The sequence below is a fragment of the Ostrinia nubilalis genome, chromosome 14 (assembly GCF_963855985.1).
Source record: "Ostrinia nubilalis chromosome 14, ilOstNubi1.1, whole genome shotgun sequence".
Taxonomy (NCBI): Eukaryota; Metazoa; Arthropoda; class Insecta; order Lepidoptera; family Crambidae; genus Ostrinia; species Ostrinia nubilalis.
This window is the reverse complement of record NC_087101.1, coordinates 9,957,558-9,983,100: the sequence shown is the minus strand read 5'-3', so window position 1 is coordinate 9,983,100 and position 25,543 is coordinate 9,957,558. Positions and strand designations below refer to the sequence as shown.

The 25,543-nt window shown below is 36.6% G+C and overlaps 2 protein-coding genes across 2 annotated transcripts in view; one reads left to right on the top strand and one right to left on the bottom strand.

The window, feature by feature from the left end:
• The window catches only part of LOC135078118 (breast cancer metastasis-suppressor 1-like protein), a 142,788-nt gene that overhangs the window by 23,702 nt on the left and 93,543 nt on the right, over positions 1 to 25,543 (bottom strand). The gene's annotated exons all lie outside the window — the stretch shown is intronic.
• On the top strand, positions 13,957 to 18,075 carry LOC135077857 (uncharacterized). The gene is made up of 2 exons (XM_063972394.1): positions 13,957 to 14,307; positions 17,025 to 18,075. Exons 1-2 carry the CDS (start codon positions 14,003 to 14,005, stop codon positions 17,953 to 17,955), a joined length of 1,236 nt encoding a protein of 411 aa, XP_063828464.1. The 5' UTR covers positions 13,957 to 14,002; the 3' UTR covers positions 17,956 to 18,075.

The following is a 25,543-nucleotide window of genomic DNA, read 5'->3' as shown; positions in this document are numbered from 1 at the left end:
GTTGTGCTTAAGTGGTGGGGGCCCCGAAAGCGGCGTTTTTTCGGTTTTCCGGTTATACCGCGTAAAGGACTTACCCTATCGAAAAGTTATCTTCATGACGGTTAAAGGGCACTTAAGCCTGCATTGAATAAGACCAAATTCATATGTTTTGGACAAACCGTTCTCGCGCTAAAGTTCGGCAAAGTAGAAAGTATACGTATAATTAATGACCCTCTCCACGTCCAATGGCTTGTTACCCACATGCTTCCAAGCCTTGTAAAGGGTCGCCTTAACCAGTGTAACCCTAACAAGGCTCACGAGTTTGATTCGCTTATCCTTGTTCGTCCCAGCCGTTCATTAACTGCGGTTGCTGCACCTCTTCCTGACACTCTCCTGAACGACTCTGTGTTACCTAATGTGGCTGCCTCTCTTCCTTGTATCCTTCTGTACGATTGCATTGCTTAGCTATATGCCTGGTCCAAGGTTCGACGCCACAAAATCAACTTTGTACGCGTGAAAATAGTTTAAATACTATTTTCCGTGCTTGCAACATTTTTCTTTACTGCTTCGCCTCTATTAGTCGTAGAGTGATTGTATATATCCTATAGCCTTCCTCAATGTATGAGCTATTCAACACAAAAATAATGATTTCAATCAAACTAGTAATTCTTAAGATTAGCGCGTTCAAACAAACAAACAAAAAACTCTTCAGCGTTTTAATATGAACTTGTTGTTGTTGATTTTTGGCGTCGAACCTTAGACCAGGCATACGGCTAGGCAACGTAGTCATGCAGGAGGATACAAGGAAGAGGGGCAGCCACAGTAGGTAACACAGAGTCGTTCAGGTGAGTGCCAGGAAGAGGTGCAGCAACCGCAGTTAAGGAACGGCTGGGACGAACAAGGATAGGCGCATCAAGCTCGTAAGCCTTGATAGGGTTACACTGGTTGAGGTGGCCCTTTTCAAGACTTGGAAGCCTGTGGGTAACAAACCATTGGACGTGGAGAGGGTCATTAATTATACGTATGTTTTCTACTTTGCCGAACTTTAGCGCGAGAACGGTTTGTCCAAAACATATGAATTTGGTCTTATTCAATGCAGGATTAAGTGCCCTTTAACCGTCATGAAGACCACTTTTTGATAGGGTAAGTCCTTTACGCGGTATAACCGGAAAACCGAAAAAATGCCTCTTTCGGGGGCCCCCACCACTTAAGCACAACTCCGTCGAAATCGAAAACTTAGGAGAATCTTAATGGGCAACCAATGAAGCCATTATTACAACAATAAAATCTTTTGTAGGAATTATTTCCGATTTAAAAGCTAATTCTACTGGACTATTAATAGGACTATGCATTAGGATAAAAAATGATTTCATTTGTATGTGCCTTTTTGATGTTCAAATATGCATTGGAAAACAAAGTATTTAATTATTAATATTCATCGGGAATCACTTCTGTTAGAGATCTGGCAAGACTAAGAACTTTAAGACTATTGACAAGACTTTCTCTTGCAGTAAGTACTAAAATGCAGGTGTAAGTAATCGCAGGTAAAGGCTGTAGTATCTATTGAAGTGATAAATAATCTAACTGGTGAAAATTCAAATTTAAAGTTTCAGTTTAATGAGCGTTTTTAAAATCCTTTAGTACACTTAAAATTGCTTACAGAACTCAAAATATCCTTGGCAAGAGTTCAGGAACTATAATTGGCCGAATAAAACGGACTTTTGATGAGTAAAACCAACAACAACAGGGTTATTTAAAGACGTTACTTCTGAGGTCAATGAATTCAATTAATATTAATAGCCCTCTTGATAGCCGCGTGTATTTAGTTCCTTAGAGGTCAGCAAACTACTATATGACCCTTATGTTGCAGGTGTCCCGTGTTTTATTCCTTATGTTGATTGTCAACCAACATTCTTATGGGGCTCTATCTACACTGAAAAAAATTTTACAACAAAAGTGACCACCGAACACTTTGGTTATGAGGAACAAAATTTTGTGTAAATTAAACAAATAATTCTGTAGTGAGCTAGACTTAGTTTGGTTATAGTTAACACTTAGTTCGGTGGTCACTTTTGTTATGTAAGCAGTAACCAAACATTTTTTTCAGTGAAACTCTCTCGCTTAACCCAAAGCTTTTTCTCTCTTTCTCAAACCTTCTATTCTATTTCTCCTTGGCCCGGTTTCCGAATTGCGATTTTTTGCTGCAGTATTCTCATCTACTTCTAATCAAATATGACTTTTTCATATTAAGTTCACCCTTGAGTAGAAGTTATGCATCTTATATTATAAGAATGAAGAAGAAGAAGAAGATAAGCATGCGCTTAAGCTGAAAATCTCAAATCAGAAATCGGATTCTTCTTTTTAAATATGTAGTTCTTTGTTTATCCTAGCCCATCCTATGTTTTAATTGCTTACCTAACCTATATATATTTAATACCATTTTAAAGCGAAAGCTGCCATAAATCAAATTAATGGTTGGTAAACAACACAATTATGTTTAAAATCGTTTGTGATTGAGATCTATAAAATGACGATCAAATCATAAACCCTGTATTAGGCCCAGTTTTTTTTAAATTATAGTTAAAATACCCAATTGTTAAACTTTGCTACTAATGGTTAAATATTATTAAACTGTAAACTAATAGTCAAAAACTGTACTAAAAGTCAAGCTAACCATTGTTCGAAAAATATTTTTCTGATATTTAACCACTTGTCATTTGACATCTGTCAAATTTGGTTATTGGTTATTTTAACTACGAATAAAAAAACTGAGCCTTAGCCTTAGTCAACTCATAGACATACACTACAATGAACATTGTTATGTTAAAGGCAGTCCTATGATGCGCACGCGTACTTTACACCTAAGCAAACGCATCTTTGGCTCAGATGAAGTAAGACAAATCGTCCTCCGCCATCCAATATGTATGAGGGAGAGAAATTGGGTATTTGAAACCATTCACCAATACGAGTATAATTCAATGTCACTACTTCTATAAAAGAACATTATTTTAGCCCTAAAAACTCAATTAGTTTTCAATCAACTGTAAATGTATATTAGTTGCATTAAAATTAATATTCACTTCATTGGCAAAATAATGACGTCATCGGCTTGTATCACCATAAAAATCTATGAGAGAATTTGTGTTAAGACAGCGTGGTGGTGGCTCATGGTATCAAATAATCTATTGTAACATCGAAACCGGTTACAGCGATAGGTACTACTCCAGTATTCTGAAACAGCTGTAATGTCCGTATTAACAAAAAATACTATGAGGTCTCACAATTCCCGTGGACGCACAGGGTGACACACGAACCAATCACAGAGCTCTATTCAACGCTGTGCATTCGATTTGCTGCTTCATTTATACAAGCATCGTTTGTGAATACGGTCGTATAAATATAAACTAAGTATATTTCACAGCCAACAAACAAATTAAGACAAGCAAGAGCACAGAGCTAGATGATGATTGACTGGTGCCGTGACGTACGTGTGACATCCCGTGCACCGTGTCACGGACTGTAATTGAAACGTGAGAGGCAACAACGGAAAAAAACAAATACAAGTACCTAGTACGTACTCGTACATACGTATAAATATAAGTAAGTATGTTTATGTTTCAGTAAGTTGAGTTTCAGAACTTATTAATAATTTATTATGGAAGGACGGACAGATGTGTATACGTTTTTTACATTATTATAAATACGTGTAATATTAAATTAAGTAGGTCAAGATATTTTTGTTTCAATTTGGTGTATTATTCCTGAAATGTAGTAGGTACCTATGTATATTAATCGTAATTAATAAATATTGATTAAAAATCAGCAATATGATAAATCGTAGCATAATTTAGTAGCATATGCTACGAAAGTGCTACGAAATATTTTGTGGACATATATCATAATTGTATTCAAAATTATACCCGAAATAAAATAAAAAAAATCTCATCATAATCTTTCTAGTGATCACACAATATTGAGTGAACTTTATTAAATCGACTGTTTGTTCACTAATACACTTCAAAAGAGTTATGTTTTGTCATATAAATATAAATAATATGCATAAAAATATGAACCCTTATGTATATGCATGTCCATTTTTCGTAGCACAAAATAGCTACGAGACTACGAGCTACGAGGCCGCGGCGCCAAAAGTGTAATTTATGACCGAAGGTCTGGCTAAACGGTTTCTGACGCATACAATCCAATCTAATTTTTACCCGACTGCAGAAGAGAGGGGAATGTGTTATGAAAAAAAATGTTTTTGTGTTTTTTGAGAAATTGTGCACATTTATGCAATTATGTATTTTTGTTGTGTAAAATTTTGAAACGCATTAAAATTACGTTCGTTTACAAGTTTATGCTTCTCTTATTAGTAAAAGAGGTACGGCCAGATATTTTCGTTTGTGGCGTTGATGATAATGATGATGATCAAGATCAAGAAGTTTCTTTTTTGTAAATGACTCCGCGGTTTTGCTTCAAAATTTAAAAAATTTGACCAATTAATAAGATATCGGTTACGTGTGTTCATTAAATTCAGTATTTTTGTGTCTTACTTTTAAAAATGCTTAATTTTCGAAGTTAGGTTGTTCTTTGAATCTAAAAAAATAAAAATTTATAGGTTTATGCTTTTTAGAGATCAATAATGTTATCATCGTCATTAAATCAACCACAGGACCTCCATTGCAGAACATAAACCTCCCCAATCTGTGTAATAGGATATTAACCTAAAATAAGAGGCGTTTCTGTTGTTTATTAGGATCATACTCGTAAAAAGTCTATTGTAGCAGAGAACCATGATCTGTTTCTAAAAAGATACTTATTCTCTAAATCAAAAACAGCCATAATTCAAGACCTAATCCTTAGTTCTGAAAAATCTAAAGGTTAAACGGCTTACGGTGTTCAATATACATACATTATACATAGCATAGTTATTATTTTCTAACGTCAGTAAGTACATGCCGGATCGATCCATCGAGTGCGCATGCCTGTGACGTCCAATGCAGATATTTCACGTACATAGCGACGGGGTACGTACTCAGGGACTAATAAAAGGACCCTGGGAAATGACAGAGAGCTTAGTGTGAGTTTACATCAAACGGTTGTCGCTAGCAAGCGCGTTAAAAAAATATATGAGGATTTTAGTTTTTGAAAGTTTCCGCTAGGGGCGCTGTACAATCCGTCATACATTTAATGTCACTTTTTTACGCAGTTGACATCGAATACGTTTGACGTAAACTCACACTACGCCCCCAGTACTACAAGCACAGATTAAGAGGCTTGAAATTTAATTCTTCAATACGCAATTAGGCTAGCTAAAGCTCAAGCTACAAATAAATAAATATCGTCCTGAAACTGCGTTAAGGAAAGCTCCTATCTTGAAATGACACTTAAAACTCAATTCAAACTAATTCAAAGTCTCCAATCGATAATATTTTCAGTACTCTTTAATCCTATCGCGCAGGTCTGAGTTGTCTTTACTTACAGTTTTGATACTTATTACTAGCATGATTCCTTTTCAACTGTCAATGTACTAATTTTATAACTATCAAATGCCTTGAAGGCAAAAAATATATCTCTACTTTGAAGAGTAGCTACAATGATTCTGCCTAAATAACAAAACCTTTCTGCCTAGTTACATAGTCCGGCCCTGGATGGCGTGGTACATAGCCGTCGATACGCAGTACACAGGAGTGCGAAGTAAATAGTTTCGACCGCCCGTCCATCGTTCCCATTTTGATCCAGGTCCAGGTTTTACCGTTAGTAAAAAGTAAAATGTAGGCCTATTTGGGTAACATGGAAAAGAATTTTGATGCTAAGATGTATTACTAGGAGTATTACTAACTTTCTTTTCATAAGATCGAATAACGAACGTGTTGCAATATCGCAAGTTGAAAAATATTTCGTATCGACCTGTTACGATCAAGTATTGTAGTTGGTTATGTATTGAATCTTTGTGTAGAAAACCACTAAAATGGTAGCATTTGTTCGTCTTGTAGTAATTTTCCTGATACTTTAATACTTTAACAGATTTTATTAAGAGGTCACGAGGCATGGCCCATGCCCATGGGTTCATAAGGCTGTGGCATTGATTAAATTTTTTGCGGTGCCGTTATTGTTAAGGTGATGTTTTTCCAACTTCCTTTAGTTTTTATTTCTTGTTACTGTAAATCTTTTCTTTAGCAGTGTTGACTTTGTGTACGATACGGCTTTTATGTTTCGATCTTTAGAATGTCAATGCTTAAACCAAATAGCATATAAAAAAAAGCATTTCGTATAGAATGTAAAATAAGGCTAGTGTTGCATGAAGTACGTTTAACTAACTCGTGTTATTTTCTACAGTAACATTACACTGTAGGATCGGTTAGTTAACATCGTTATTGTTTGTAAACAGTTGCTTCAGATCATACATAATTAAGACTGAGGGGCGGAATAACAATAGTTAAAGGTCTAGTGCCTAACTCAGAGCCTGAGCTATGGGAGCAGCACGGGAGGGGTGATAATGACATATGACGTGACAGAGCACATAAATCTAAAGATCTGAAGTCTCGCTGACGTTTGACGTTACAAAAATACCATCCCGTGCCGCTCCCATAACTTAGGCCTCAGCCTCGAGTTTAGCGGGTAGCGGGGCGGGAGCGGCGGCGGCGCGGGAGCGGCAGGATCTTATGCGTAAAATCAAATAGACCGGTTCTCGAAAACAGCGGCGCGGCAGCGGGCAACGAGCGGGCAGCGGCGCTTGAGCGGGCAACGAGCGGGCAGCGCACTCCTTCTTTTGCCCACAATAAATCGAGCGTTAGGAATAAATTTGAATCGAAATAAAATTGTCGCCGTTGTTCAAACATTTCGTTTGCGAATAAAAACAAATATCTCGACAACACAACACCAAACACAACATTTCGCCGCTAAAGCGCCGCGCGAGCTGCCCGCTTGTTGCGAGAACGGGTCTGCGTTGCCCGCCCCGCTCCCGCGCCGCCGCCGCTCCTGCCCCGCTGCCCGCTAAACTCGAGGCTGAGGCCTTAGGCTGGTTTTAGTGTCACGCGGACTGTCAGTACGGATCGCTCCGCACAGCCGATCTGTATGAACTGCTAGGGAGCGGAGCGGTTCCTCCGGACCGCATTACTCTAAAACGCTCCCTAGAAGTTCATACAGATTGGCCGTGCGGAGCGGGTCCGCACCGGACGGTCCGCGTGACACTAAAACCAGCCTTAGTTTAACGCTAGACCTATAAATACCTACTATTACGTGTTAGTTACAATGGCAAAAACAAACGTGTCATGGTCACTAGACACTCAAACTTTCTTTGCAAATTACAAACTGAATGCTAAACAAAGAGGAGTAGAAGGTTAAGCATGGTTTTAACACTAAAATAAGTATAAAATTAAGGTATTATTTTTTCCTGTTTTATTTGTGTTACAAATTATAGACTAAGGATCTTCATATTAATTTATACTGAAGAATACATTGAAATATCTATGATTGCGTTGAATTTTGATTTAATTAGGTACTTAGTATGCTAATAACGACATTATTATTAGTTTTGATCGACATAATATGATGGTTTAGTCTCAGAATGTCCAATTTGCAAAATGTCAAGTGGTAGCAAAAGTCAAAGTCTCTTTTGCGACTTAAATTGGACGTTTTGCGACTTTGACATTTTGCAAATTGGACATTCTGAGACTAAAGGATGATGATACCATTGCCATTGTGATACTTTATTTAAGTGTGCAGTATAGACGAATACGGTACATGTGAGTTTGTTCAATTGTAATTCAAAAAGTTGGCTTGGCTCGCGTCATAATATGCAAAGTTTGATTCGATATTGTTTCAGAAATGAGTTTGAGCGGAGTGACGTATTTCCACACTGTCACCCGTATTCACAAACGATGCTTGCTAACTGACGCAGCAAATCAAACGCACAGCGTTAAATAGAGCTCTGTGATTGGTTCGCGTGTGACCCTGTGCGTACACGCGCTCTGTGAGACCTCATAGTACTGTTTGTGAATACGTGCGTTTATTCATCAGTTATTCATTAGATCCACCTGCTTATAGTCGGAATTTAAAAGAAGGTTAATAGACCACAGAGTTTGTCCAGCTCTGGGCTTGTGTTGGTTGTGTTGTGTAACATTACACTTCAAATCGGCTTATTCCTAAAGGGTCCACAGCTCTACCGTTTAGTTCATACAATGATTCCCAACGGGTCCACGACATCAAAAATAAAAAGCATTTTCTATGAAAATTTTAAATTTTCTGGACCTGGTGGGAAATAAGAACAATAGATTCGTGGACCCTTCAAATTGATATATCGGTATCACTTTTATAATTCTGTGTATGTCGTTGAATCTAAAATCAAGACATCGTAATGTCTAGACTCTAGACTAGAGCTTATTGGTTTGCTAGCGCCCCCTATAAATTAATAATCACATCAGTTTCCTAATCTAATCAATTCCCTACTTTAAACTAAGCTCCGCTAGCCTACAATTGTTATTCTGAACCACTTATTTAGTAGGTACTTATAAACTTTGCTTTTTTGTCTTAAGCTATATTAGCTGTAATTAAAAGTGATTTTTCTGATCAAACAAAGCTTCGCTAGAGCTTTCTTATTAAGCTCATAGCGAGAGTCATGTATAATACACTGGTCATCATAAAAATCGACCCACCCGCGACAAGCACTTTCAAACGTATGCATCCCCACTTCCCACCATTATTACTATACTATATATTACCATTTAAAAGCCTAGTTCTAAACTTCATTTCATTAAAGGAAAGGTTTTTACCCCAAAAATGTGTCTGTAGAAGAATCCAGAGTCACTTAAAAAAAAATAGGTAGTTACGCTTGAGCCAACTTTTATGGCTATAAAACTGTTAAGTTGGGATTAATCGCTATCCATCTGTTAAAAAGGACACGTGAGATCATTATTTGGTTTTATAACCCTAAAAATTGGTCTAATTGATCCCAGAAGTGAGCTCAAAGTGAGGTCTTTTTTCAAGTTTTTCAAGTCACATTTATTGTATATGTTAATCGTTTATTAGGAAATTAAATGTGTTTTTCTTTAAGGATATTTATTGGGCTTTCAAATAACACCAATATTGTTGGGGCACCATGATTGTGTTAGTAGAAACGAGTTTTCCTGTAAAACGTAGGTGGGCCGATTTTTGTGATGACCAGTGTATATCGCCGATGTATGTATACGTTTACGTATGTATTATAACGTTAATATAGCAATAAACCAGGGCACGTTACGTTCTATTTCGAATTCAATATGCGCGAACAAACACTATTTATAGTATTTCACGTGGGAGCGGCTTACTTTGTACGAAGAGGAAAATACACATGCGTGGGTTCCAACGAACTAAATACACCTAATTGTAATAAATAGGACGTCCAATTTAATCAGGATACTTAAGCCATACAGAGCTGGTGATTTTATACATATAGCACGAAATTGGAATACATGCCTAAAGTAATCGTTCGTTCTGTCAAATGACGTCCACTGCTGGACAAAGGCCTCCCCCATGGCTTTCCATATCGACCGGACCTGCGCTGCCCGCATCCAGGATCTTCCCGCGACCTTCACCAGATCGTCGGTCCACCTAGTAGGAGGCCTGCCCACGCTACGTCTTCCGGCCCTCGACTGTTTACCAATTTGTGTACAGTTCAAGTACAACAGCTCATTAGGCTATTTTTAGGGTTCCGTACCTCAAAAGGAAAAAACGGAACCCTTATAGGATCACTTTGTTGTCCGTCCGTCCGTCTGTCAAGACCCTTTTTCTCAGGAACGCGTGGAGGTATGAAGCTGAAATTTATATCAATTACTCAGGTCTACTGTCCCTTGAAGCTGTGAAAAAATCAAACTTCTAAGCCAACGTAATCAAAAGATACAGCCGTTTATGCCGCAAATTTTCGACACTTGCAAGGGAATCAAAACCTACAGGGTGCTTCCCGTGAACTCAGAATCTTGAAATTTGGTACGAAGCAACGTCTTATAGCATAGATAAAGGAAAAATTACGAAAACCATAAATTTTTAGTTACATCACATAATATATTTTTTTTTAATAATTTTAAACTTACTACCCATTTCCTCATAAACGCGTAGAGGTATTAAATTGAAATTCATACCAAATACTCAGGTCTATAATACCTTTAAGCTGTAACAAAATCAAACTTCTATGTTAACGCAATCAAAAGAAACAGCAATTTAAGCTGCATATTTTGAAACTCGCAAGTACTCGCAAGGGAATCAAAACCTAAAGGGTACTTCCAGTCGACCTAGAATCTTGAAATTTGGCATGAAGCAACGTTTTATAGCACACATAAAGGAAAAATTCCGAAAACCTTAAATTTTTAGTTACATTACAAAATATATATTTTTTAATAAATATAAACTTATTACTTTTTTCCTCATGAACGCGTAGAGCTATCATAGGAAATCATCTGTACCGTCTCTATCTTTCTGTTTTAAACATGTAGGTCGATAAAAACTGAAAGTCTAGTCTGAAAACCTATGTTTTAAAGCGGGTTACAAAACAGAATGGCCTGTTTTAACGTGTTGCTTTACACTTTACAGAATGTGACACTTTACCGAAGTCGTAACACGGACAAGTTAATTAATGCATAATTCATGTCTGCGTTGGATTACGTTGGATCTAGTTAATCTAGTCTCCGAATGCATATTAATTTAGGTATAATTCACTTGAGCGAGTCGGGACTAACTTTAAGTTGAGCTTAACTTTCGCGCTGGCTTAACTGAGCTATCTAGATTTCAGTTAAGATTAAGATGATGCTTAATCCTATAAAATGTATTAAGATAAATTATAATACCAATCTAAAGTGATACGAGCTTGAAGGCTTACCAAAAAGATATCACAATATTTTACGTCGAAACATTCAAATTACGGCAAAATAGAAACAATACAGCACTATTAAGTAATATGAAGTAAATTAAAGCAAACTTTCGTAGAATAACGTTACTTTCAAATATTTAAACAAAATTCTTAATTATCATGTTATAATTGTGTACGATTTGTCAACTCTGTGAAAAAGTCAATTTTAAAGCCGTCAATTAATAGTCGTTGAAATCTTTTCTTATTGTCTCGACCTAGTTGAACCATGACTACCCATGACTGTAGTGCTGTGTACAATGTAGATAATAAAACAATTCCAAAAACCTGGTAAGCTATGTTTATTATGAAATATTCATCAGGAGTTTGAAATCTGTACCTAAGCTCCTGCCTACCTAGAAACAAACTAATGACTGCCAATAGGTACTCAGATTATATGAGATCAACTTCCCGTGTTTTCAGCGCACGTAAATTTTTAAAGATTTATTTTTATAGTTTTGCGGACTGCTGAGAATATGAATTTAGATTGGCATGTTACGGTAAAGTGATAAATGTGAAAATTATGAATAATCGCCGGTTATTATGAATAATTACCGCATGATTTGGTAAATGTGATTAATATGAGGTCATTTAAGTGTGTATAAAACTAAATAGGCGGCTTAGGGGTGACCCAAGGGCCACCCCCACCGCACCCTAACCTATTTTTCACTTTAAATCAAAACATTATGTTATGGGAATCACAGAAAAATAATATTATGCAAGAAACATTCCAAACTCATTATGCCAAATTATATTTATATATGATATCAAAACGTTCAAAAGTTTGGTTGTACACGAGCACGTACACAAGATGTTGCTCTCTTTTATTAAATTTGTTACCTACTAAGGTTGAATTATAAAATAATCACTGGTAAATGTGATTAATTTATCACTTTTACCGCGACTGTCGGTAATTATTCACAATAACCGGTTATCCCAACTAATATTATAAATGCGAAAGTAACTCTGTCTGTCTGTCTGTCTGTTACGCTTTCCCGCTTAAACCTCGCAACCGATTTTGATGAAATTTGGCATAGAGATAGTTTGAGTCCCGGGAAAGAACATAGGATAGTTTTTATCCCGGTTTTTGAAACAGGGACGCGCGCGATAAAGTTTTTCTGTGACAGACAAAATTCCACGCGGGCGAAGCCGCGGGCGGAAAGCTAGTTATTAATAATTTTCAATTTACCATATTAACCGTAACAGCCATACTGAAAATATTTTAGTAACTTCCTTTGCACTCAAAACAATGCATTTTGGAGTAAATATAACTTCTGTGTTTGTCGTTATTTATTTTAAGAAAATAATTAAATAATTCACTGAACACGTCTACTTATTTTGCCCACATCTACACGGTGTTAGGTAAATGGGTATATGAGCCGACACTAGCCCATGTTAACATGGGTATATAAATGGTATGGTGAAGTCAGAAATTTGATATCATCATTTAATTTTTTTTAATTGTCATGCAAAATAAATTTTATAAAATCCGATTTGTATGAAAATTTAAATAATTAAAATGAAGATATAAATTTTCTGACTTCACCATACCATGTATATGCTCATGTTAACATGGACTAGTGTCGGCTCATACCATTTACCTAACACCCTGTATATGCAATCATGTGCAAAAGAGACTTATAGAATAAATCCTATAGTAATAAATATTTGTAATAGGTAATAAAACGTGAAAGCCTGTTCCTTCCTAATTCCTATACGTTTCGTAGGAAAACTGACATGCATCAAACTGCTCTCTGAACGTAGGTACCTACAAGAATTTGGAAACTGACACCATATTAATTTTATGTAGGTACTTCTGTTAAGCCAAAAATATTTATCCAAATAAGTATCTATACAGTGTTCTTATTACACATGCCATTTTGATACCTAGGTATCAGAATTGGCATTCTTTGCTGCATAGTCTAAGCATATTACGTAAACAGTGACCTGCGATGAAAGCGATTTGCCAGTCCGGTTGATTTATGGAGCGAATGCAAGAACGGTAAACTACGATTCAGATATTCTAATATCTGTGGTGCGATTGTGTAAGGCAATCGTATTCATTTGACAGTTCATAACGTATTTCGATTAGTATAGTATTTAAGAGTTCTATCAAGATAAGTCCACATAGATTTTCAAATTTCCACTTTAGCGTCAGTTTACAAGCTGAAATTTTCATAAAAATACTGTGAAAACGATATAACAAACATTTATATAGCATAGATCCTGAGGCAAATAGTTAGTTGAGAAAATTCTTAGATTTAAGCATTTTACAATAAGAAATCACAAATTCAAAGAACGTGAAATACCCAAAAATCGAAGTGATTTTTACACCATTATTCTTCTTTAATTCAACATAAAAATAGCTTAATATAATAAAATAACATCTTCTTTAAAATATTTACTTTGAAACGATATATAATTCATTGTTATTGTTTTGCTATAAACATTTGAAAACTATTAAAAAAAACGCCGCGCGCGAATCATTTCCAATGATGCCCCTTGAAACGCCGCGCTTCGCGTAAACGCTCTTAAAACATAAACAGGTGAACCCTTAAAATATTCACATAATATTTAGTTGCATATCTATTTTAAAAATGAATAATAAAATAAAATAAAATAAAAATTTATGGACATATAAATTATAATAATATAATAAAACATAATTACTAACACATATGGATGTAATGTCTGAAATAAACATTTTATTAACAGAGTCTCACGGAACCCTTCGTGAGCGAATCCGACTCGCACTTGGCCGGTTGTCTATTTGCCGTCTACTTTTGACCGAGTCTGCTAGTCGTTTCTAGGATTGACTAGGCGAAGCCCGAAACAGATTATTTTAGTTTCGACGTTTGACTGAACAGTTTAGGCCCTTCTAGGTTTGACTTAGTCAAAGACCGAAATAAGAATTCACTTCGGGGTTTGCCTGAAGGCCTTGGTCAAACCTAGGATAGACCAGTCATTCCGCGAAGAGACTGCATGCATATCGACCTTGACTATGACATATCCGCGGACTACGCAGCAAGTGGCGGGGTAGGTGCGGGCGAGTGGGGAGAGGAACCGAGGAGCCGCCATTTTGTGTTTGCACCAGTGTGCCGCAGTGTTGAGCGAAAGCGGCCGTGCGTTCGTAAAATCAGCAAAATGGCCCTTTCAAAATATGCCATTTTTTTAGCCGATTCAAGTCCATTTTTCGCACAAGATATACTAGAGAATACTAGAAACAGAGAACCAACTGAGCCTCACACCGACGCCAACAGACTCAGGTTGCCGGAGGGATATTATGAAAATATACGGAAGTCTAAAAATAAATTTATTGGGTATACAGGAGTGAGCATAAAGGTATTCGACTACATACTGGGCCAGCTGGATCATCGTTTAAGATGCGACAATCCTAACCGACTGATATATGCAACAGAACCCCAGGAAAAGCTATTTCTGACTTTGAGGTATGTTTTTTATCATATTATTTTTAAATGAAAAAAAAAAATGAAAAACTTAACTAAAGCCTATTTGTAATGTGATGTAGGTATGTGTTACAGTCAAAACTCATTAATCGGTCAAAACCACTTTTCAAAAACAGTCAAAAGTGGTTTTAACTGATGCCCTTGGTCAATATTACTTTTGACTGAAATTTCTAGTCAAAAGTGATTTTGCCCAAGGGCGTTAGTCAAAAACCACTTTAAAGTCCAAAACATGTTTGGCCCGATTTAAAATTTTACCAATCAGACAAAATGGCAATGCCAGATTTTGTAGGGAAGGTGGCGTCTTTTTTTTTTCGCGCGGCCATCGACCAAACTTTGTTTTTTGATTACAAAATAGTGTAATAAACCAAACTTACTATAACATGTATACCTCTAAACTCAGTCTGAACTGAGTTACGAGCGTTAGAAGTTTGATGAATTACATACTAGATTTGCTTTTTGCGCGCAAGTTTTGTAATAAATTGCAACAAAATATTCCGCTATTTTTTTATTGCGCTGATTCTACTCTACACTGATGTCTGGAGCCTTTAATGGATGGTATCAATGATATTATATAAAAACAAAAACAGGTATGTTATAAGCGCTCGCGCTGTGAATACTCAAATACGTCCCAATTGGGACGTCTTGTGTTAAGTCTTCGTGTGGCCTGCGTCGTCGCGCAATCGCGTGCGTACCACACCGTAAGTTCCTGTGTTCTTACCAAAATAAATAAAAAATGCCATCGTGTGTGTTTCGAAAGTGTACCAATTATGACTCTAAAGTAAACAAAATACAAGGGATCTCTTACCACATGTGATTATGCAAAATTATTTAGTACTAGCTTTCCGCCCGCGGCTTCGCCCGCGTGGAATTTTGTCTGTCACAGAAAAACTTTATCGCGCGCGTCCCTGTTTCAAAAACCGGGATAAAAACTATCCTATGTTCTTTCCCGGGACTCAAACTATCTCTATGCCAAATTTCATCAAAATCGGTTGCGAGGTTTAAGCGGGAAAGCGTAACAGACAGACAGACAGACAGAGTTACTTTCGCATTTATAATATTAGTTGGGATATTTAGTACTAGCTTTCCGCCCGCGGCTTCGCCCGCGTGGAATTTTGTCTGTCACAGAAAAACTTTATCGCGCGCGTCCCTGTTTCAAAAACCGGGATAAAAACTATCCTATGTTCTTTCCCGGGACTCAAACTATCTCTATGCCAAATTTCATCAAAATCGGTTGCGAGGTTTAAGCGGGAAAGCGTAACAGACAGACAGACAGACAGAGTTACTTTCGCATTTATAATATTAGTTGGGATTTATATTTTCAATTATTTATGCATACAATCAAGACGCCATGCGCCATGTTCAAGTTAAGAAAGAGAAAGCGATCTTGTTTTGACGTTAGAGCGATAAGGATGCGTGCGCTGCGGACATAGATTAGTTAGTGCAGAATCGTTAAAACTATAGATAGCTATCTCTTTCATTTTGCGTGCTATTTCGTATCTTTTGTTTCACTTATCAGTTACATTTGTCAATGTGTGCAATTTGGAATAGCTCGGCACGGATTAAAATCGTAATTTCTATGAACGTAACATATCTATAGTTCTATAATATCATTGGATGGTATTGTTTGTTTACACATACAATGTCACTATTTTGTAGCAATTTCATACAAAACATGCGCGCAAAAAGCAAATCTAGTATGTAAAATCTAAGTGCTTGTTCACGTTGACTCGCGGGCGCGGTGGCGGGCGCGGTGACGAAATATCAAACATATGTAGTGATTCCAAGTGTTCACGTACGAAACGCAGGTGCGGTCTAACTAGCGGGCAAGCTAGCGACTGGTGCGCGCGGAGCGCTCGCGGTAATTTCAACGGGTGAAGATGTTTGTGTGTGTTCATGTCAAACTAGCGGCGGCGCGCGCGTTTCACTCGCGACGTCAGGTAAGTTCAACCAGTTTGAACTTGTCGCTAGAAACGATAGTACGTCACACTCGCGCGAACGCCTGGTGGTTAATGTGAACACGAGCTCGCAACGTTTCCCGCGCCCGCCCCCGCCCCCGCGCCCGCGCGTACCTACGTGAACAAGCACTAATGCTCGTAACTCAGTTCAGACTGAGTTTAGAGGTATACATGTCATAGTAAGTTTGGTTTATTACACTAGTTCAAAAAACAAGGTTTGGTCATGGCCGCGCGAAAAAAAAAGACGCCAATTTCCGGCATTGTCTTTTATACAAAGTAATAATGATTAGTGAAAAGTAAAATCAAGAAATCCAGGAAATCATCAAAAACGTATTATAAGACAATTTTAAAGCGTAACGTTTATATGATTTGTGCATAATAAAATGATGATGATGAGATGACACCTACCGTAGTACCTATCTAAAGTGTGTGTGATCAATTTGTATGCACAAATTACATAAACGTTACACTTTTTAAATGGTTTTATTGTATAACATTTACATTTTTGATGATTTCCAATTAATTTTCACTAATGATAACACTTTTTTATGAATTTTGATTGGTACGATTTTAAATCAGGCGAAACAACTTTTGACTGATTTTTGCAGTCAAGTGGTTTTGACCGAACTTTGAACTAAGTGAGACTTACAAGCGATACCAGCTAGCGTAGCATAGCGAAACACATCAATTTGTTCATGTTTATAATACTAATGTCCGTATTTGTGATATTTTTTTTTATTTCAGGCACCTATTCACTGGGATTTCACTCTATACATTAGCACCTATTCACCATGTATGTTCTTCTTCGGCTAACAACATTATGTATGAAACATGCAACGCCATAAATGACATATTGCGACCGCTGCATATGCCGAGACCTACCAAAGATCGATTGAAATTAGTAGCTGAACAATATTGGCAGAAGTTTAAATTTCCCAATTGTGTAGGAGTAATTGATGAACGAATTCTTAAGGGGAAAAAAAAATTACCATGTAACCCTAAGCCTCACTTAAAAAAACATGCATCGTATGCAGTTCACGCCATAGTAGACGCAAATTATAAGTTCTTAGCAGTAGATGTCATCGGTAGGGAAAACATCAAAGAAGAAACGTTCTGCGGTTCAGATTTAAACCGACAATTACGAGACAAGGAATTTGAATTCCCCCCTCCACAAAAGTTGCCTAATTCGAATAAGATTTTGCCAAATGTAATCATAGGACACCGAAATTACCCCTTGAGGCCTTACCTGTTACGCCCGTTTTTAACGAGCAACCATACTGTAGAAATGATAAAATTTAATAAACTACTATTGAAAACAAAAAAAACCATCGATTATGCATTCCGAATTTGGTTCAATAAATGGAGGAACTATTTGAACCAAGAGCAGGTAAAAACTACTTTAAACACCAAACTTGTTGTTGAAACATTATGTGTTTTACACAATGTGGTTCGCGACATTGATGGAAATGATGATATTCATTACAAAAGAGCTATGAAAACGCCTATCAAAGTAAATATAAGAGATATAAAAAAATATAAAAAGAATAATCGAACACAATCACATGCACAGGCCACTCGTGACTCCTTTCTGGAATACATAGCAACTATACCATTGCAAGAAGAAGAACAGCACGAGTCAAACTTGGAAATATCGACTACCTCAGATGAGGATTGAACCCGTCGTCGTGGGATTGCTTTTTGTCAAGATTTAAATCAGCATCATAGCAAAAATCCTGATACTATATTACTGTCTGATTATTTTCAAAAATAAAGATTTTCTTACTGTGAAATAATGTTTGTGTTGTTTTTATTAATTGTCCATGTTACGGTACCTAATCACTAATCAGTATTCATAATTACGGAAAGTCGAGGTAAAAGTAATAAATTAATAATAATTTTACATTCAATTTTATCAGTGCTTATAAGTGAATAATAATCCCATCAAAAACAATACTTGTCAAAAAAACCAAGTCTCGCAACTCAGTTGTTCTACGGTAAAAAGTTGTGAGATCCATGTAATACCAAGTCCAGGCCAGGAAATCTTTAACGTTTTACATAAATATATTGACTTGGCCATCGCATGAAAACACGTGTAAATCAAATTATTTAGTGCGATGGCCAAGTCAATAATTTATGTAAAACGTTAAAGATTTCCTGGTCTGGACTTGGTATTACATGGATCTCACAACTTTTTACCGTAGAACAACTGAGTTGCGAGACTTGGTTTTTTTGACAAGTATTGTTTTTGATGGGATCTCATTTCTTTTTGTATTTTGTAAACAGTTCTACTTTTTTCCTTTTCGGTACCTTCTACTTATTGTATGTATATCTAACCAGCAACGAATTTTCTTAAAGTCCTCTCTCTGACTTATGAAACTTTCTTATTTTTGTAGGTAGCCTTCCGTTTTCTCTTTTCCGGTTCTACTTCTTGAGCTGAAAACTGGACCGAAATTGAAAAATGTTACTCGACTTGGCGGGGACACTACCGTTTATACTGCCTTTATATTTAATTTTATATGATACTAGCTGACCCGGCGAACTTTGTTCCGCCTTAATGGCAATAAATAAGCACTTTTTTTTTAATTTCTAACGGGATAAAAAGTACCCTATGTCCTTCTCCTGGCTCCTCCCTGACAATTTTCAGCTAAATCGGTTCAGCCGTTCTTGAGTTATAAGTGGTGTAACTAACACGACTTTCTTTTATATATATAGATTACAAACTTATTTAGGTAAGTAGTTAAATATTTATAAAACTGGACCGAAATTGAAAAATTTTGCTAGACTTAGCGGTTGCACTACCGTGCCCCCAAATATTTTAGTTTTTCCTTGATTCATACACCAAACACTACTTATATTCCAAATTTGAAGGTTCTAGGTCTGCTAGAAGTGCCTTAGAATTTTGATGATCGGTGAGTCAGTCAGTCAGTCAGTGAGTGACAAAATTAAGAAACTTTGACCCGTTATAATTCTTAAACTACTGATTCAAATTGAATGAAATTTGAAATATACCGTGTCTTTACAATGCCTGCATGGATACTGAAAATTCAGTCTTCTAGTTTTATCCACAACGATGATACAGGGGGTCGAAAATGGCCTGAATTGCTTCGAGAAAAGGATGGTACGGCCGTGCCGCTTTTTTGCTCGACTTGGTGGGGGCACTGCCTTGCCCCTAGATGTAACCAATAACCATAGCACTAAATCTATACTAATCTATACTTCTAATATGCGTAATGCGTAAGTAACTCTGTCTGTCTTGCTTTCACGCCTAAACCACTGAACCGATTTTGATGAAATTTGGCATAGAGATAGTTTGAGTCCCGGGAAAGGACAAAGGATAGTTTAATCCCGGTTTTTGAAACGGACGCGCGCAAAAAAGTTTTTCTGCTGTGACAGACAAAATTACACGCGGGCGCAGCCGCGGGCGAAAAGCTAGCATGCATCATATAAATAGGGAATCCCATTAATATTTGGAACATGAATAGTGTTTCAAATTTTAATAAGGTTCCCATTTATTTTTTAATCATTTACCAGTAGATGTCATATTTCTTTTTAGATGTCGGAAGTAAAGAAAAATCCTAAAGTGAAAAGCAAAGACTATGTGACGATGTGACTGTGCATGTAACCATGTGTACAGTCGAATTCTTTAGAATTCAGCGGAAACTTAAACAAATATGGCCAACTGACATTAAAACATTTTTAATCTGTGCACTAGTGAGGCGACAAAACTTCTCGTTAATCGCGAATTGAAATTATTGTAGTACTTACGTTTCAAAGATTGATTTCAAACTTGTTTAATCGTGAGAATAAAGTTGGTTTCACGGGCTTGTGAAGTAGTGTGTATGATTTATGAACACGTAAGTGATAATGGTGTAATTGTATATGAAAGTGTTTGTTTACATTTCTGCTGGATTCTAAAAAATCAAGGTAAAGTAACTTATACTTTTGAATATGTAGGTATTTGCAACTAATATTATATACCTACCTACTGGGCAAATAATTTTGGGTCTTATTTTATTACTTTTACGGATGAGACTAGTGAATTATGAATAACTGCTAGCTAAACGTAATAAAAGCTTATAATTAATCTCAGTTTTATATTCACGTTTACCAGATTGAGACATATTAATGATGATAGATATTATTTTAATTTTATTAATAATTTTCAATTCATCATAATTACAGTAACATCCATAATTCCATACGAATTTTTAGATTAATTAAGCCTAGATAGATAGTCAGTGCACTAAAAGTGAGGCAACTTTTAGTGAGCCGGAACGGCTTCTCGTTAACGTCCCTACACCATAAAGTTTATTAAAATTTTAATAAGACTTACACCACAACTTACACCATGTCCACACTTGGAGTAGTTGGAGTAGGCGCACACCGTTGATTTTTCGTCGGCCGATAGTTTAGTCGGGCTTTTGATCAGTAGGTATGGGCATGTATGGGAGTGCGCACACTACGCTGATTCGATTTGGCCGATTCTTCATACAATTTGAAATCGGGCACAACTATCGGCCAACTAAAATCAACGGTGTGCGCCTACTCTTACACAGGATAATAATATGCGCAGCTGAACAGTCCTTGTCCAATTAACGTCATTGCCTAATTAGTTGTGTCAGCGTTTAATAAATCTGGAATGTGAATAGAGTAATTAGAAATTAAGTCTAAATAGACTCAGAAATTCTTAACATCCTCCAACTATACTTTCGACTGCAGTGTGCAAGCTAGTTTTATTTTTAACTAACAACCCACCCCAGCTTTGTACGGGTGCGTGTAATGTTATGCATCTGAAGTCTTTAGTTTCCTCTTGAATCATTCTAAGTATCAATAAATTGATGAAAACTGCACAAAAATCCGTAGTTTAAATAAAAGACAGGCTGGGTTGTACCATCTTACTTAGACTGTAACAAACGTCAAAAGTCTGTCAAACTCCATACAAAAATCACCGGTTATCGTTATAGTTACGGTCAAAGTTTGGTGGTGCAACTCAGCCTTAAGCTCGCATATAGCGATAGTGAATTTCATTCATACTATGAAAAGAAGATGTTTACTAGATTTTTTTACAGCCGTTTGGTTCCGGCAGACTAGAATAGGACCACTTCATATCTCTTTCATATCCTCCATTTTCCTCTGCAATTAGAGATGCTCGGGCACCTGCAGTGTAGGCGAAATGATCTGATGATGGTTATTATAAGTAGCTAGTTAAACATATAGAGTGATAACGGGACTATTCCCACCCCACCACTGCAATTCCTGTGTAGCCAGGATCGCTTGACCGCCAATAAAAACCCAACTAGTGAAGGTAAAGTTTGTCCCGGGGGAAATTTAAACTGCCATTGGACCCGCAACGAAATTAATCAGAAGAACATAGGAGTTCGAATAAACAATGAGTGATAAGTGAATGTGACCCACGTTGAAAGCGATTTGCCAGGCTGGCTGATTTGTGGAGCGAATGCACGAACGGTGCAACCTACAAAACGCGGAATTCTAACTGTACCTACAATGCGCGCGCGCCGCCTAGGCAGGCAGCAGGCACTATACATTTTCTGGGTGGATTGCTTCATTTTTAAACTTAAAATAAAAGGAAAATTTCTATAGAAAACTATCGTCATAATTTGTGCAGAACACAGCCTTTATTTATTTTCATATTGGCCGATTGGCAGCGGCCTGAATTCAGCGCCTTCCTGCAACATTTTAATCTGTGGCCGCCGCGACATAGAAAACAATTAACATCTTACTCAATGATATTATATAAAAACAAAAGCAGATATGTTATAAGCGCTCGCGCTGTGAATACTCAAATACGTCCCAATTGGGACGTCTTGTGTTTAGTCTTCGTGTGGCCTGCGTCGTGCGCAATCGCGTGCGTACCACACCGTAAGTTCCTGTTCTTACCAAAATAAATAAAAAATGCCATCGTGTGTGTTTCGAAAGTGTACCAATTATGACTCTAAAGTAAACAAAATACAAGGGATCTCTTACCACATGTGATTATGCAAAATTATTTAGTATTTATATTTTCAATTATTTATGCAAACAATCAAGACGCCATGCGCCATGTTCAAGTTAAGAAAGAGAAAGCGATCTTGTTTTGACGTTAGAGCGATAAGGATGCGTGCGCTGCGAACATAGATTAGTTAGTGCAGAATCGTTAAAACTATAGCTATCTCTTTCATTTGCGTGCTATTTCGTATCTTTTGTTTCACTTATCAGTTACATTTGTCAATGTGTGCAATTTGGAATAGCTCGGCACGGATTCAAATCGTAATTTCTATGAACGTAACATATCTATAGTTCTTTAATATCATTGATCTTACTATAATATTAGCTTTTTACTAGCTCCCTCGTTGTAGACAATAAAATGCGAGTTTGTGAGGATGTATTTTTATTACTATTTCATTATATTATCAAAAACTACTGAACGGATTTTGATGGAACTTTACAGCAAATGTTTATTAATCAGAATAACAAATGGCATTTTGTTCGTCTTACGTACTGCGTTAATGCATTATGTTAAAAAAAACATAAAGGCTATAATTTACGGCAATTGTTTAACGATATTCACTTAATTAATTACCATCTATTGTACCGTGTCTGTAAGTATATACATTGTTTGATTCACGCAAAAACTACTGAATGGATTTTGATGGAACTTTACAGCAAATGTTTATTAATCAGAATAACAAATGGCATTTAGTTCGTCTTATGTACTGCATTAATGCATTAAGTTAAAAAAAAATAATCATAAAGGCTATAATTTACGGCGATAGTTTAACGATATTCACTTAATTAGGTACCATCTATTGTACCGTGTCTGTAAGTAAATACATTATTTGATTTGATTTAAAACGATAAAATGTTAAGTAAGTCGATCTTTCTGTGACAAACTGAAAATAACGCGCACGAAGCCGCGGGCAAAAGCTAGTAATACTATAGGTACTACAAGTGTAAATACTCATAGACATAAAGTCATTGTTGATATACCTACCTACGTTAGAAAGAATCGAATCAATAGCCTCCGGGCTTAGAAGTAAGTTCTGTAACCACTGGACTACAGATGCGTTTAAAATAGCCATAATATTATTATACCTTACTACTTGTATGAAAATGTGATAGCATTTTTGTATCAAAGTTTGCTTAACTATAAAATAAATGGTCTTACTCTTTAGACACTTAATGTAGATTGTAGATAGGTACCTATTATGAAGAAATTGAATGCTGATATTCGTCTCGTCTATTGAAATACAACAAAACACAAGCTTTAAGTTGTAGGTACCTATTTTGAATCGAACTTTGATATGTCGCGTCGCCTAAACTAACTACGATCACTTGAAATAAATTAAATAAAAACATAATTACTGTTTGGTTTCCAAACTGCTTTAATTTAGTGCAATTCTTTGCAGGTTTCTATTTAAGTTTGTTAAAAATTTTAAATGTCATTTCACGGTAGTTATTAATTTAACAAAAACAGAAGGACCAGGAAGGTACAGTCGTATGCAAGTTTATGACAAGCTGTAATAATAATCACAAAGACCTACTTAGTTAGCTACACAATAGTAATGTACATAAGATAACAATATGGTTCCTAAACTTAATTTACATTGAAAAAAATCATTTAGGGTCCCTACTTTGCATTTGATTTTTACCAAATCAAAGCGTTAATGGAACTAAGCAGTATTTGTACACGATGAAATACTACCCAAACATACGTATGCATTTGAATTGATTGATACCTATAACTTCATATACAAAATAAAACGTCGATGACAATTTCCCTTGGCGGAATTCGAACTCATGACCGCAACTAGTCATTATCATTCGCTGTAGACTGTAGAATGCGAAAAGCACGGTGGCCGTCATAAATGTTACAAATTTTATGGAAAACTACTAAGTAAACAATATATTAGAACGTCGGCATAAGTAGGTATTGTAAGGGCTGATTTTTCAAACGTCGGATATTTTTATCTCAAGAATAAAATTAACATGTTGACACATTTCCCATACAGAAACTGTCAATAGGCCAATTTTATTCTTCAGTTATTCGTTATAAGTTATGATTGTAAAATCTACCCTAAGCCTAGGCGCAGACCATCGACTTTTAGTTGGCCGTTAGTTGGGTCGGGCTGTTATAAGTAATATCACAGTAATATGGAGATAATTCTAAGAAAGTGCGCACAATACACCGATTGATTGTTCATACAAATTAGAATCGGGTCCAACTAAACAGCTAAAACGAATTTTGACAACGTATGTTATTTAGCCAGCAGTGTATTCTGTGTATACGCGGACTACGCAGCAAGTGGCGGGGTAGGTGCGGGCGAGTGGGGAGAGGAACCGAGGAGCCGCCATTTTGTGTTTGCACCAGTGTGCCGAAGTATTGAGCGAAAGCGGCCGTGCGTTCGTAAAATCAGCAAAATGGCCCTTTCAAAATATGCCATTTTTTTAGCTGATTCAAGTCCATTTTTCGCACAAGATATACTAGAGAATACTAGAAAGCCAACTGAGCCTCTCACCGACCCCAGCAAACTCAGGTTGCCGGAGGGATATTATGAAAATCTACGGAAGTCTAAAAATAAATTTATTGAGTATACAGGAGTGAGCATAAATGTATTCGACTACATACTGGGCCAGCTGGACCATCGTTTAAGATGCGACAATCCTGAGCGACTGAAATATGCAGTAGAACCCCAGGAAAAGCTATTTCTGACTTTGAGGTATGTTATTTATCATATTATTTTTAAATGAAAAACTTGGGTTAGTAGTAGGTTCGCACGATTTTCCTTCGCACGAGTGTGCGAAACGTCCCCTTCAATATTTTGATATTTTGATGTATCAAAAGTATTAAAAACGGGTGCGAATCGATCCCTTTGAGAACTAGTAATAGCATACTACTAGTTCAAAAAAGAGTCGATTCGCACGCGATTTGAATACTACTTTTAATACATCCGGGCGAAACGCCTACTAAAACAAAAATATTATTAAAAGGGGACGTTTCGCACATTCGTGCGAAGGAAAATCGTGCGAAACTACTACTAACCCAAAAACTTAACTAAAGCCTATTTGTAATGTGATGTATGTGTTACAGTCAAAACTCATAATCGGTCAAAATCACTTTTCAAAAACAGTCATAAGTGGTTTTAATTGATGCCCTCGGTCAATATTACTTTTGACTGAAATTTCTAGTCAAAAGTGATTTTGACCAAGGGCGTAAGTCAAAAACCACTTTTCAGTCAAAACAGGTTTGGCCCGATTTAAAATTT